The 12027-nt window shown below is 51.9% G+C and overlaps 1 protein-coding gene, 1 pseudogene and 1 gene segment (V, D, J or C); all 3 read right to left on the minus strand.

Moving 5' to 3' along the window:
• Nucleotides 1-12027, minus strand: part of LOC122203332 (immunoglobulin lambda-1 light chain-like) — a 614033-nt gene that overhangs the window by 42083 nt on the left and 559923 nt on the right. The window contains exons 3-4 of one of the 5 annotated variants that reach the window (XM_042910053.1): nucleotides 11364-11399; nucleotides 8915-9400 (exon numbers count right to left, since the gene is read on the minus strand). The exons of 2 other annotated variants lie outside the window; for them this stretch is intronic. In XM_042910053.1, coding sequence (XP_042765987.1) covers nucleotides 9081-9400; nucleotides 11364-11399 — 356 coding nt within the window. In that variant the 3' untranslated portion in view covers nucleotides 8915-9080. Of the gene's footprint in view, nucleotides 1-8914; nucleotides 9401-11363; nucleotides 11402-12027 lie in introns of those variants that run through there. 2 more of the 5 variants (XM_042910052.1, XM_042910050.1) reach the window with 2 other exon arrangements.
• LOC122203331 overlaps nucleotides 1-12027 on the minus strand; it is an 803799-nt gene that overhangs the window by 866 nt on the left and 790906 nt on the right.
• LOC122203959 lies at nucleotides 3678-7760 on the minus strand (annotated as a pseudogene).

Here is a 12027-nt window from a genome sequence, read left to right on the forward strand (position 1 = left end):
TAGTCTGTCCTTGTTGCAGGGCTGTGTTCCCATTTGAAAAGTAGGTTTCCTGCCCCCAGAGCCCCTCACACCATCATTGCAGCCTTGCCCGCCTCCCAACAGGACCCCCACCCCCGACCCCGGGGATGCTGAGTGGGTAAGAAGTGGGAGTTCCTGGAGCTGGATTACAGGGAGTCTTGTAAGATGGAGAGTTTTCAAGTGAGGTGAATTTTCAGTTTTGAGGTTAGACCATGTCTTTTCTGAAGGGTCTCCCTGTTCTGTGAAGTTTATTTGGGTGTCTGTCTGTTTACCATTTCTGGAAGGCTGGCAGTCAACGTCCCTGTCACCTGTCCCTATCAGCGGACTCTGATCCATGTATCTGCTCATGGACCACACCTCCCTTAGAGGACACTCTCCTGAGACCTGTTCTGATCTTGGTGTCCTTACTGTTCCTCTAGAGGTGGAAAGTCCCAGTACCCTTGGGCCCTTCTCTTCTGACAACCTGCCTCCTCTTTCACCCCCTTGTCCCACTTCCACCTCCATGTCCCCAAGTCCCGAGACCAATGCTCTGCTCTCTGTGCTTCAGGCAGCCCTCCAGCTGGGACGAGCCAAAGACAGAATACTATGCCTGAATGTCCCCAGTATCCTTCTCACACCCCGTGGCCCTGCTAGCAGTCCAAGCTCCCCACTTCTTTGCCTTCACCCCTCAATTTTCTTTGGACTCGCGGAACCCAATTTTAAGGATGGGCTATGTCTGTTCTGAAGGGTCTCCCTGTTCTGTGAAGTTTACTGGGGGTCTGTCCATCGTTAGATTTCTGAGGTCTTGGCAAGACCTGTCACCTTTTCCTACCTGGAGACCCTGGCCCAACGTATCTATCTGCTCAGGAGGCTTTCCTGCGGTGGTGAAGGCATTTACTTTGCTGCCTGAGTGTCCTGAGACTGTCCTGTTGCTGGCTTCCTGAGTGTCCCTATGGAGGTGGAAGGCCCAGAACCCACGGCCCCCTTCTCCTGTGATGTCCTTCCTTTCTTCCTGACCCCCTTGTCCCACTTCCTTCTCCATGTCTCCAAGTACCGAGACCAAGGCTGTCCTCAGTGTTCATCAGGCAGTTCTCTGCCTTGGATCCCCCAAGGATGGAAACCGGTGCCCGAGCCATCCGCAGAATCCTTCCCACACCTCACGGTCCCTCTGGCAGCAGGAACCCCTACTCATTTGCCCTTCACCCTCAATTCTCCTCGGACTCTTGGAGCCCAGAGACATTGAGTGGTGAGCTGACCATCCCTGAGTCCAGAGGAGAAGATTTCCTTGGGGAGAGAGCTGGAGTCACAGTGAGGCCTGAGTTCAGGTCTAGATTAGGAAGGGCTCACGGGGACGTCCCCTGTAGCCCTGAGCACTTCTGACAATATGGGGCCAGTGGAGGAGATAAGGGGCAGATAAAAGAGGCAAAACTTACAGACCCCACAGACCTTCAGCCTGAGCCCAGGTCACAGTAGAAAGCAGAAGAAAATCACCTGAAATTGTATACTGGAGCCAAAAGAGGAGGAAAGGGGAGACTCACCGAGGACGGTCAGATGGGTCCCTCCGCCGAACAAAGTACACTGTGACACAGCCTGGAACACAAACCCTCTGTCAGCCCCTCCACCCCTGACTCAGGCCCACCTGCAGCTGCTCGGGAGGCCCAAAGCCCAGCCTTCTTGTCACGGGTGCTGGTCAGGCAGATGGGTGGGTGATGGGGGTGATGCCTGGGGACCTGGAATCAGTTCCATGGAGGGTTCAGAATCCATCTATCCTCAGTCATGGGGAGGGGATGGAGAGATGCTCTTTAGGTATGGCATCAGAATTCAGCTAACACCATGCTTAGGAAGGTGCTGTGTGCTCTCCTCAGTCTGTGTCAGGATGTCATTGTAGAAGGGGTGGGCAGGGGTGTTTCAGCACAGAGGTGATGGAGCTGGGAGCCCTTTGCAGAGTTGGGACTCATGGGGAGGCTCCTGGATATGCCACTCCATCATCTGCAGGGGAAGCAGTGGAGGTTTGGGGTCAGGAATGGAAAGTGTTGGGAGGAGAATCATGTTTCCCCCAGCACTTAGATCTCTCTCTTAGCCCCGATGTCCCGAATCGCTGCCTTTGGCTGGTTCTTTAGGAAGGTAGCATGGTCACTGTTTAGTGCCTATCCTGAGCTGTGAGGGCAACTGTCATGGTATAGGGAGATGTGGGCTGAATATAAGCTGGATAGACGTGTTGGGCCCCTGGTGTGTGTGGATGCAGTCACTACATCCTACAATTTTGCCCTGAGTGGAAGTGTCGGAGTCTGTGCCTAGCCTTGAACTGACTGAGAATCACACATGGCCCACATGCAGGAGCATCACTAGCACAGGTTCCCCCACCAAGCTGGAAACCATACTGTACCTCTGCACTGGACCTTCACATTGAGGAAGCTCTCTGACACCTATGGCCTTCTCCTGCATCCTTGCCTTGGGATGTCACCTGCAGAGCTCACAATAGGGGACACACAGGTCTGGCATCCTTCTTTCTTTGTCACATTGGCACACTGAGCTAGAACTCTGACTGGCTTCCTCGATCTGCTCTCGATGAGTGCGTAAACACCCTTCCAGCTTCTCATGAGGTTTCTTGTCTCACTCCAGCACAAATAGAATCCCTGGAGCCTTCTATTGCTGGTGGCTGGCTCTGGTAGGGATGACAGAGATGGAATTGTCTCTGTTCATGTCATATCCTGGCTCCCTGTGCAGCCCCTTCTACCCCAGCTCCTCCTGATCTTTCCATAGAGATGCCCACCATGGCAGTGTTGTCAATGGACCAGTGTCTCTGTGATCATCATGAGTGTGCATGTATGTTTCTGTTTGTTGGGACCTGTGTGTGTGCTTGTGTGTGTGTTATGATCAGATACTACACCGAACTCCTAAGTAGATGAGTCAGTTGAGAAACCTGTCAACAGCGCATTTCCAGAATCTGAGTCTTGATTTGTAACAGACACCCTAGGCAGGTTAATGAAAGACAAATGATGGGCTCATGGGTTGGCCTGGCCTCGGAGGGGTCCCAGAAAGCAAAGCTGGAGTCTGTTTCCCAGAGAACTTGGATGTAGTGTGAACCAAGAGACACTGGTGGGGTGAGATGCCAGCAGTGGGAGTGTGGGTGTGAGTGACCAGTGCCCAGGCAGGGGCTCCTATAGTGAGTGTGACAGGGAGTCTGTGGGAGGAGGACAGTCAGTGTTCCTGGGGAGGTAGGAGCAGGTGTTCTCATGAGAGAGGGAGGAGGCTCTAGGTTGTGACAGTGGGGAATGTCTACATGGGGTAGGAAACCAGGGAAAAGCTGGCAGTGAGTGGGGGTCTATAGGAAGAGGAGAGTGGGAATATTCAGAGGAGGGCTTCTTGTAGATGGTGAGGTGCCAGGTCCAGGGAGAAACTGAGGAATTATCCAAGAAATCCAGGGGATCTGGTATCAGTGAGGGAAGCTATGACTGGCAGTGGGCATGGTTAACACAAGAAGGAAAGCTAGAGACATTGTGGAGGATGGTCTCTTTAATTTCTGCTGTTTTGATCTCCTGTTCAGGAGTATTGTGTGACAATTCTGGCTGAGAGCAAAATAACCCCTCATGAAACATGAGGACGCCTTCACTGGGCTCTTTTCCCAAGGCCAAAAGAATCCTGTTTTCCCCCAAAGATGGTTGAGTTCTGGACTGAAATGTTAACCCAAATTACCAGACAGCCTGAATTCTGATTGAATAAAGAACATTTTATTGAGCATGATTGGGTGCTGGGAGGAGGGCTGGGATGATCCTGGTGCAAGGGGAATCCTTCCTGGAGGTCCTGTGGCTCTAAGCCCTTTGAGTGGGTAGGGGATGTCTTGACCTAAGAGCACTCCTCAGGGACCACATTCTTCTCCATGGTGCTCCCCTCGTGCGTGAACTGGCAGGTGAATCTGCTGTGAGATTTTTACTTGTCGGGCAACAACCTCAGGTAGCTGCTGGCTGCATACTTGTTGTTCTGTTTGGGGCGGTTGTTGGTCTCCACGCCCTGTGTGACGGGGGTGCCGTCTGCCTTCCAGGCCACCGTCAAGCAGCTGGGGTAGAAGTCACTGATGAGGCACGCCAGGGTGGCCTTGTTATTGCTGAGCTCCTCAGGGGAGGGTGGCAAGAGGGTAACTGAGGGCGAGGACTTGGGCTGACCTGTGGGGTGGGGGAGGGACAGGAGGTCAGAAGCTCAGCTTCCACGTTTGGGGTCACTTCACTTGATATCGGCCTTCATGTGGGTACAGGTACCTGAGCATTCAGTCAGGCCTCCATTTCCCCTTCTGTGTCCATGTGAATCCATGTTGTGGGGTGGTGGGGTGGGTTAAGGTGTTATTCAATCATCTCCCCACCTTTGCTGGGAACCTTTGAGGTGGATTCCTATCACCACCCATCCCGAGACTCTTCTGAGATCTTTCCTTCCACCCAGACATCTAACTCTCACTGTCCTGCTCTTGCCTTTTCTGACTTTTGACAGTGTCTGTCTCAGCTCTACTTTTGTCCTCTGAGCCAGTGCTATTACGTGAGCTCTCTGACCTCCTATTGGCTCATCCTGTGGACTATTCTATCTTGAGTCTTGTGTGAGGTCTTTGCCCTAAGAGGTCTGTTTTTACTCAGATGTGTCTCTCCAGGGCTGTCCCTGATGGGGTAGGATCCTTGCTGATCATACAGAGTGTGTCTGTGTGGCCTTGCATCACTCTCAATCCATAGCCTTTCTGCAGCCCCAGTCCCCATGTCCTGCAATATGGTCATTTCACTAGAGCTTTCATGCCATAGATTCTCCTGTGTTTGTTGCAGATGTGTGTCCTGCAGGGACTCAAGAGTCCACTCATGTCTCACATCTTCTCATTCCATGACTCTTTCTCCGGCATCTACTCCTACAAGCTCCATCCTGCCTGTGGCAAGTTTGTCTGAGTCCCCAGGCTAACTCTATATGGCCACTCCATAAGGCCTGGGGGGAGCTCCACCTGCACCACTGCTGACTCCGGACCCTGATCCCCAGGCTCTGCCCTGAACCTTGTCGTTTGTGTCCTTAGCCTTGGCTCTGAGGGTGCCTGACTCAGTAAATACTCCACATTGTCACCCCCTCAATGCTCCCTGTTCTCTCTTCCCTTTTTTATGGGTAACTTTAGTGAGTCCCAGAGACAAACGTTGTCCAAGGCCTTACAACAGTAGACAGAAAAGAGCACATGTGGGACCCAGGATGACCCGCCGGACACACAGATGAGTTTTTAGCTCATCCCGACCATCCTCTGCCTCTCAGTTGGTAGGGGAGGGGCTGTGTTGACCAGAGAAGCAAGCAGGACAGTGTAGAGGGAGGGAAGGAGATCAGGGTCCCAGGGACTGGGGTCCCAGACAAAAGAGTGACCAAGTTGAGAAAAGACACAGAAAGAAAAAAAAATAGCAGAAAATTTCCCAAAAATGTGGGAAAGCAGGGAAAGAGGGAGAAGATGAGACTCACCTAGGATGGTCACCCGGGTCCCTTTGCCAAAAAGAAAGCACTGTGATACATGCTAATACAAAAACCAATGCCTGGGAGTCCGTGCCCCACCCCCTAGACCCCCCACTTGCAGCTGTGATGGAGGAGGTTGGGGTACTGCTCCATGCTGGTGTCTTTTCAGTGGGGGGCCACAGGTCTTCCTCTTCTAGTGGATAACAGGGTCAGTGTCCCTATGTGTGCAGCCACAGGATCCTGGAATCAAGTCTTCCAAAGAAGTAGGTGTCTGAATGCTGTTCCAACCTATAACTCCTAGGAATTGGAATGAGTTTGTGGAGGGCCTCTCTGTCACTGCAAGGATCTATGGATCTGAAGAGGATATCGCTTCTCTATATGTTGAAACATCCTAATTTTTTGGTGAGACAATCAGGTGAGGGAGGGAGTTTAACCTTCATCCCAAACTTTTCTCTGCAGGTGATAGCAGGTTGGCCTGTGTGCATGGGCCACTGGAAACTTCCTATGCCCCCAACCATGATTCCATAGAGCTCAGCTTTATTTTGCGAGGGGATGTCCTAGTTTGGGACTGTCCCAAGTGAAGTCTGTCCTGTTCTTGTGGGACATGCCGGCCTATGTCCTGGTGACTTGGGGAACAGCCCTAGCCAAACCCCTATCTAGTGCCATGTTGGGGAAGGTTGGCTGTGTGACTGTTGCTCTGCTTGTTTCAAGGAGTCTTAAATTCCATCTGCCACAAAAAGGAACTAGCATCAGTGACCACTTTCAGGCCTGGAGTGGGTAGGCACTAGTGAAGTAGAATATGTTGTCCATCAGATAGCAGGAGCTATAGAGATAACCTGGGGTCCTGTGAGTGTACCCAGGAGCCACCTGAAGAGGCTCCGACTAGACTAATGTCCATAGATGCAGCTACATTTCCATATGTATAGTGGACAACCCAATGCATTCCACCAGCCTTTCTGGTCAATCCCAGTATGTACCAGGTCACCAAATAGAAATGAGTCAGCAGGGGAGGGTGGAGGGAGCAGGTCATCATCCTGTGAAGTAGGGAAGAGCAGGGAACAGTGCACATTTCTTCTTTTCCCTGCACATGAAAGGTACTCCCCACCTAGGTATGTGGCAGCCCTCCCAGGAGAAGGAGGACAGAAATGAAATATTGCCATGATGCACCCTTTCCATCTGATGGACAGAGCCATTGAACATCAAAGCAGCTAATCCTACCTAAAAAGGTCCACTCGATGTGGGTCCTTTGATGCAAAGTAGCCAACTGTCCAGGGAGGTGATTCTGACGTTGTACAAACTGGACCTCCTGAAGGATCTGATGCCAGAAGCCCTTTGCAGGATGAGGAAGCAGAGAGGATGGCTCAGATACAACTCTGGGAGGTTGTGGCTGCATCCCCACCATGGGACAGTCCCAGGACCAGCAGCTCACCCCCGAAGCCCCTTCCTTGCAAGGAAAAGTAGAGTGATTTGGGAGATTCTTACAGATCCAAGACACATGAAGACACATACCGCAATCACACTGTCAAATGTTATTCAATACTCAGAAAGAGAAAAGGAAGTCCCCCCAAATAATGATAGCAGCAACAATATAATTCCATGCATTCACTTGTGACAAGTTTGAGATCTTTGATGATAAGTATTTTGGTGGTTAAGGATTTATTCTCAGTGTCTACATCGGTTTGATCATGCTACTTTAGTTTCTGTTTAGGCCTTTATCTTCTGGTACACAGATGAAATCATTATTGAGAAAAAGATATGATATCTGGAATTTGTTTCCAAATATTGCATAACAGAACAATTATCTTGTTATTGCGTCAGCATCATCAAGGTATTGATAGATTGGGACCTAGTTGATGGGAACATGCAGGTATTCTTCTTCCTCTATCTCCCTTTTTTGTTGTTTTCATTTATCCTTAATTCACACTTCACAAGAAAATTACAAGAAGAGATGATAGTGTGGGGCAGTACCAGATGTGGGGTGATTTTGGCATTCTACAGCAGGGTCATGGATATGAGTTAGACCTAGGTGGCCTTCTCCCTCATTTGGGGCTCAGCATTCAGATCCATGAAATGTGGCCAGCAGTTGCTGTGGGATACTAGGACCCCCTAACATCCTTCTCCCTCTTAGGCTTCCCTAGGGCAGGGGTGGCTGGAATAAAACTCTAAGGGGTCCCTGTGCTCTCAGAACTCCTGGGCTTTGTAGGCTCTGTCCCTGGGCTGACCTGGCTCCCTTGCAGGTCTGGTGAAGGCAGCTCCTTGTCTGTGATGAGCTGGAGACATAAACAGAGGGCTGCTTGTGCCCGCATCTCTACGAGACTGACCTCTACTGCTTCAGTGACCTCAGAATGAGTATGTCTCTGATAGGAGTCCACAGGTGCATTCAGTATTCAACCACAGTGAGTGATGGAGGCTTGTGTATTGGCGGTTCAGTGGGCCCTGAGTACCTGGGGAAGGGGATCCTTACTTTGCTGTAGCCTTCAGGCCATACAACTCTGCCTGGGCTGGTCTGCACCAGCTGAACTATACTCCTGAATTCAAATTGGCTCCCTCTCTTTGGGATAATCATTGGCTGCCCATTATGTGCCCAAGAAGGTGTCCTTTGTCATTTACTCAGTTCTCCATGTCTCTACCACATACAGGGTCGTATCATCGCGTTCAGCTATAACCTAACCATAAAGTAACTCTCTCCTTGGTCTCAGTTCTGATGATGAGACTTCAGGATTGAGGTCCCAGCTCCTCTGTTTGGGTCCCTTTGAGCCTGACCTTGACCTAGGCCCAAAACCACATAGACTGGTTGTCCTTGTGCCTCATCCTGACCTCCAGTTCCCAGCACTAGTGTGGGTGAACACTGTTGTCTTGAAGAGTGTTCCAGGGCTTCCTGAGTTGGTTGGGAGAGTCAAGTCGGTTCGGGAAGGGATAGGCTACAAGATGTGAAACTGTTTCCCAGTAGGCCTTGTTAGCATCTTTACTCACCTAACATGAATTATGAGTTTGAGAAATGTACTTCTAAGATGCTTTCCATGGCTTCCTGCTAACGGGCCAACCATGGACCCCTCATTTGGTAGTCGCTATCCCCTCTGGGTCACCCTGTATGGAACCAGGAAGTTCACCTCTGTTCCTAAAGACCACTGTTTCTGCTCAAGGACCTCGTTCCTCCGTGTTGTTGCTTCTGCCCACTGCTGGCTCCTGGGCCCCTCTTGTTCCTCCCTGATACCCTCCGGGGACCCCTGGTCCTTCTCACTCAGTTTTTCTCCCTTTCCAGGTGGCAAGGACTGCATACTGGGGGGCTGGTGTGGCAGGACTATTTTCTACTCTGGGTCACACCCAGGGGGATACAGCATCAATGGGGTCCTTTTAGGGTTAGTTGGGCGGATGGCGGTCATACCATTACTGTCCCTTCTCTTAATTACTAAGCCGGTTAACTCAGACATAACCAGACAGAGAATTCACATCAAAAATGTTGGATGATAAACGATAAGTTCTTTATTGAGCACAAATAGAAACCGGGAGGGTGTGTGACCTTCCTGGTCTGAGCTGATCCAGGAGTTGGCTCTCAGGGGTACATGGTGAGCTGGGGAAGGCGTATCTAGGTGAGGAATGCCTCCATCCCTGACAGTCTCGGGGACCTAAGAACACTCTGCAGGGACCACATTCTTCTCCACGGTGCTCCCCTCGTGTGTGACCTGGCAGGTGAATCTGCTGCGAGATTTCCACTGGTCCGGTGACAGGCTCAGGTAGCTGCTGGCCGCATACTTGTTGTTGCTCTGTTTGGAGGGCTTGGTGGTTTCCACGCCCTGGGTGACGGGCGTGCCATCTGCCTTCCAGGCCACCGTCAAGCCGCTGGGGTAGAAGTCACTGATGAGGCACACCAGGGTGGCCTTGTTGGCGCTGAGCTCCTCAGAGGAGGGCGGGAAGAGCGTGACTGAGGGGGCCGACTTAGGCTGACCTGTGGGGTGAGGAGGAGTGTAAGTCAGAGATCAGGTGTCCATGGCTGAAGCTCGTACCTCAGTCCTGATATGAGGAACAGCTCTGTCATATCCATGGCTTGGGGCTCATGTGGCCCCAGCTGGCTGAGTTCAGGTCAGCCATGGGTAGGGTCACTCACCTTCTGTTGAAATGAATCTGACTGCCAGAATCTGACCCAATGTCTGGGTCCCTCATGGACTCAGACACTCTCCAGGTCACATATCCTCCCATCCACAGAGTCCTCCACTGGAGCTTGGTAGCACTGGTTGTCAGACCAGCGTTCCATTGTAAATCTGTGTGTCCTAGATGTTTGTGCCACTGCCATTATCCCCCAGGTTGCTTACCTGGTTCCCCAATAGCCAGTCTTCCTGGTTGCAGGGCTGTGTTCCCATTTGAAAAGTAGGTTTCCTGCCCCCAGAGCCCCTCACACCATCATTGCAGCCTTGCCCACCTCCCAACAGGGACCCCCCGCTGGCAATTCTGAGTGGGTAAGAAGTAGGAGTTCTTAAAGCTGGATTCCAGGGAGTCTTGTAGACGGAGAGTTTTCAGGTGAGGTGAGTTTTCAGTTTTGAGGTCAGGCCATGTCTGTTCTGAAGGGTCTCCCTATTCTGTGAGGTTTTCTGGTGGGTCTGTCTAAACACTTACTGTTTCTGGAAGCCTGGCAGTCACTGCCCCTGTCACCTCTCCCTATCAGGGGACTCTGACCCCATGTATCTGCTCACAGAGCTCTCTTGCTGTGGCATGCTGTGAAGGGATGTACCCCTGCTGGCTGAGCGTCCTGACGGGACACTTTCCTGAGACTTGTCCTGATCTTGGTGTCCTTACTGTTCCTCTAGAGGTGGAAGGTCCCTGAACCCTGGGGCCATTCTCTTCTGACGACCTCCCTCCCCCAGACCCCCTTGTCCCATTTCCACCTCCATGTCTCCAAGTCCCCAGACCAATGCTCTGCTCGCTGTGCTTCAGGCAGCCCTCCAGCTGGGACGAGCTGAAGACAGAATGCTATGCCTGAGCCGTCCCCAGAATCCTTCCCACACCCCACAGCCCTGCTTGCAGCCTGAGTGCCCCACTTCCTTGCCTTCACCCCTCTCTTCTCCTCAGACTCTTAGAACCCAGCTTTAATGATGAGCTATGTCTATTTTGAAGGGTCTCCCTGTTCTGTGAAGTTTACTGGGGGTCTGTCTGTCTTCAGATTGCTGAGTGCCTGGCAAGCCCTGTCCCTGTCACCTGTCCGTATCTCAAGATCCTGACTCCACATATCTATCTGCTCAGGAGGCTTTCCTGTGGTGGTGAAGGTATTTACATTTGTTGCCTGAGTCTCCTGACATCTGTCCTATTGCTAGTGTCCTGAGTGTCCCTGTCGAGGTAGAAGGTCCCAGCACCCAGGGCCCCTTTCTGCTCTGATGTCATCCCTTCCTCCTTGGCCCCCTTGTCCCCCTTCCTCTTCTATGTCCAAGTTTTCAGACCAAGGCTCTCCTCACTGTGCTTCAGGCACTCCTCTGCCTGGGACCTCCCGAGGATGGAACCAGTGCCTGAGCCGTCCCCAGAAACTTCCCATACCCCACGGTCCCTCTGGCAGCATGAACACCCATTCACTTGCCCTTTACTCCTCATTCTCCTCAGGCTCTTTGAGCCCAGAAACTCTGAGTGGGGAGCCCACCATCCCTGAGTCCAGAGGAGAAGGTTCCCATGGGGAGAAAGCTGGAGCCATAGTGAGGCATGAGTTCAGGTCTAGATCAGGAGTGGTTAATGGGGATGGTCCCCTATAGCCCTGACCACACATCGACAAGATGGGACCAGTGGAGGCGATGAGGGGTAGACAAAAGAGGCAAAACTTACAGACCCCACAGACCTTCAGCCTAAGCCCAGGTCACAATAGAAAGCAGAGAAAAATAGCCTGAAATTATACACTGCATCCAAAAGAGGAGGGAGAAGGGGAGACTCACCGAGGACGGTCAGATGGGTCCCTCCGCCGAAAATAGGACACTGTGATACAGCCTTGAACATAAACCCTCTGTCAGCCCCTCCACGGCTGACCCAGGCCCACCTGCAGCTGCACGGGAGACCCAAAGCCCTGCCTCCTTGTCACGGGTGTTGGTCAGGCAGATGGGTGGGTGATGGGGGTGCCCCCTGGGGACCTGGAATTTCAGTTCCATGGAGGGTTCAGATTCTCTCCATCCTCAGTTATGGGGAGGGGTTGGAGAGACCCCTCTAGATATGGTATTGGAATTCCCAGCTAATGCCATCCTTAGGAAGGTGCTGTGTTCTCTCAGTCTGTGTCAGGATGTCATTGTGGAAGGGGTGAGCAGGCTACTTCAGCACAGAGGTGATGGAGCTGGGAGTGCTTTGCAGAGTTGGGACTCGTGGGGATGGTCCTGGATATGCCATCACATCCTCAGCACAGGAAACCATGGAGGATTGGAGTCAGGAATGGGAAGTGTTGGGAGGAGACTCATGTTTCCCTCAGCACTTAGATCCTTCTGTAGGGTCCTGAGCTCCCGAATTCCTGCCTTTGGTTTGTTCTTCCGATGGTACAGTGGATGGTTACTGCTTAGTCCCTGTCCTGAGTGCCATGAGGGCAGCTGTCACGCTGTAGGGGTTTGTGGGCTG

This window comes from Panthera leo, chromosome D3, assembly GCF_018350215.1.
Source record: "Panthera leo isolate Ple1 chromosome D3, P.leo_Ple1_pat1.1, whole genome shotgun sequence".
Classification (NCBI taxonomy): Eukaryota; Metazoa; Chordata; class Mammalia; order Carnivora; family Felidae; genus Panthera; species Panthera leo.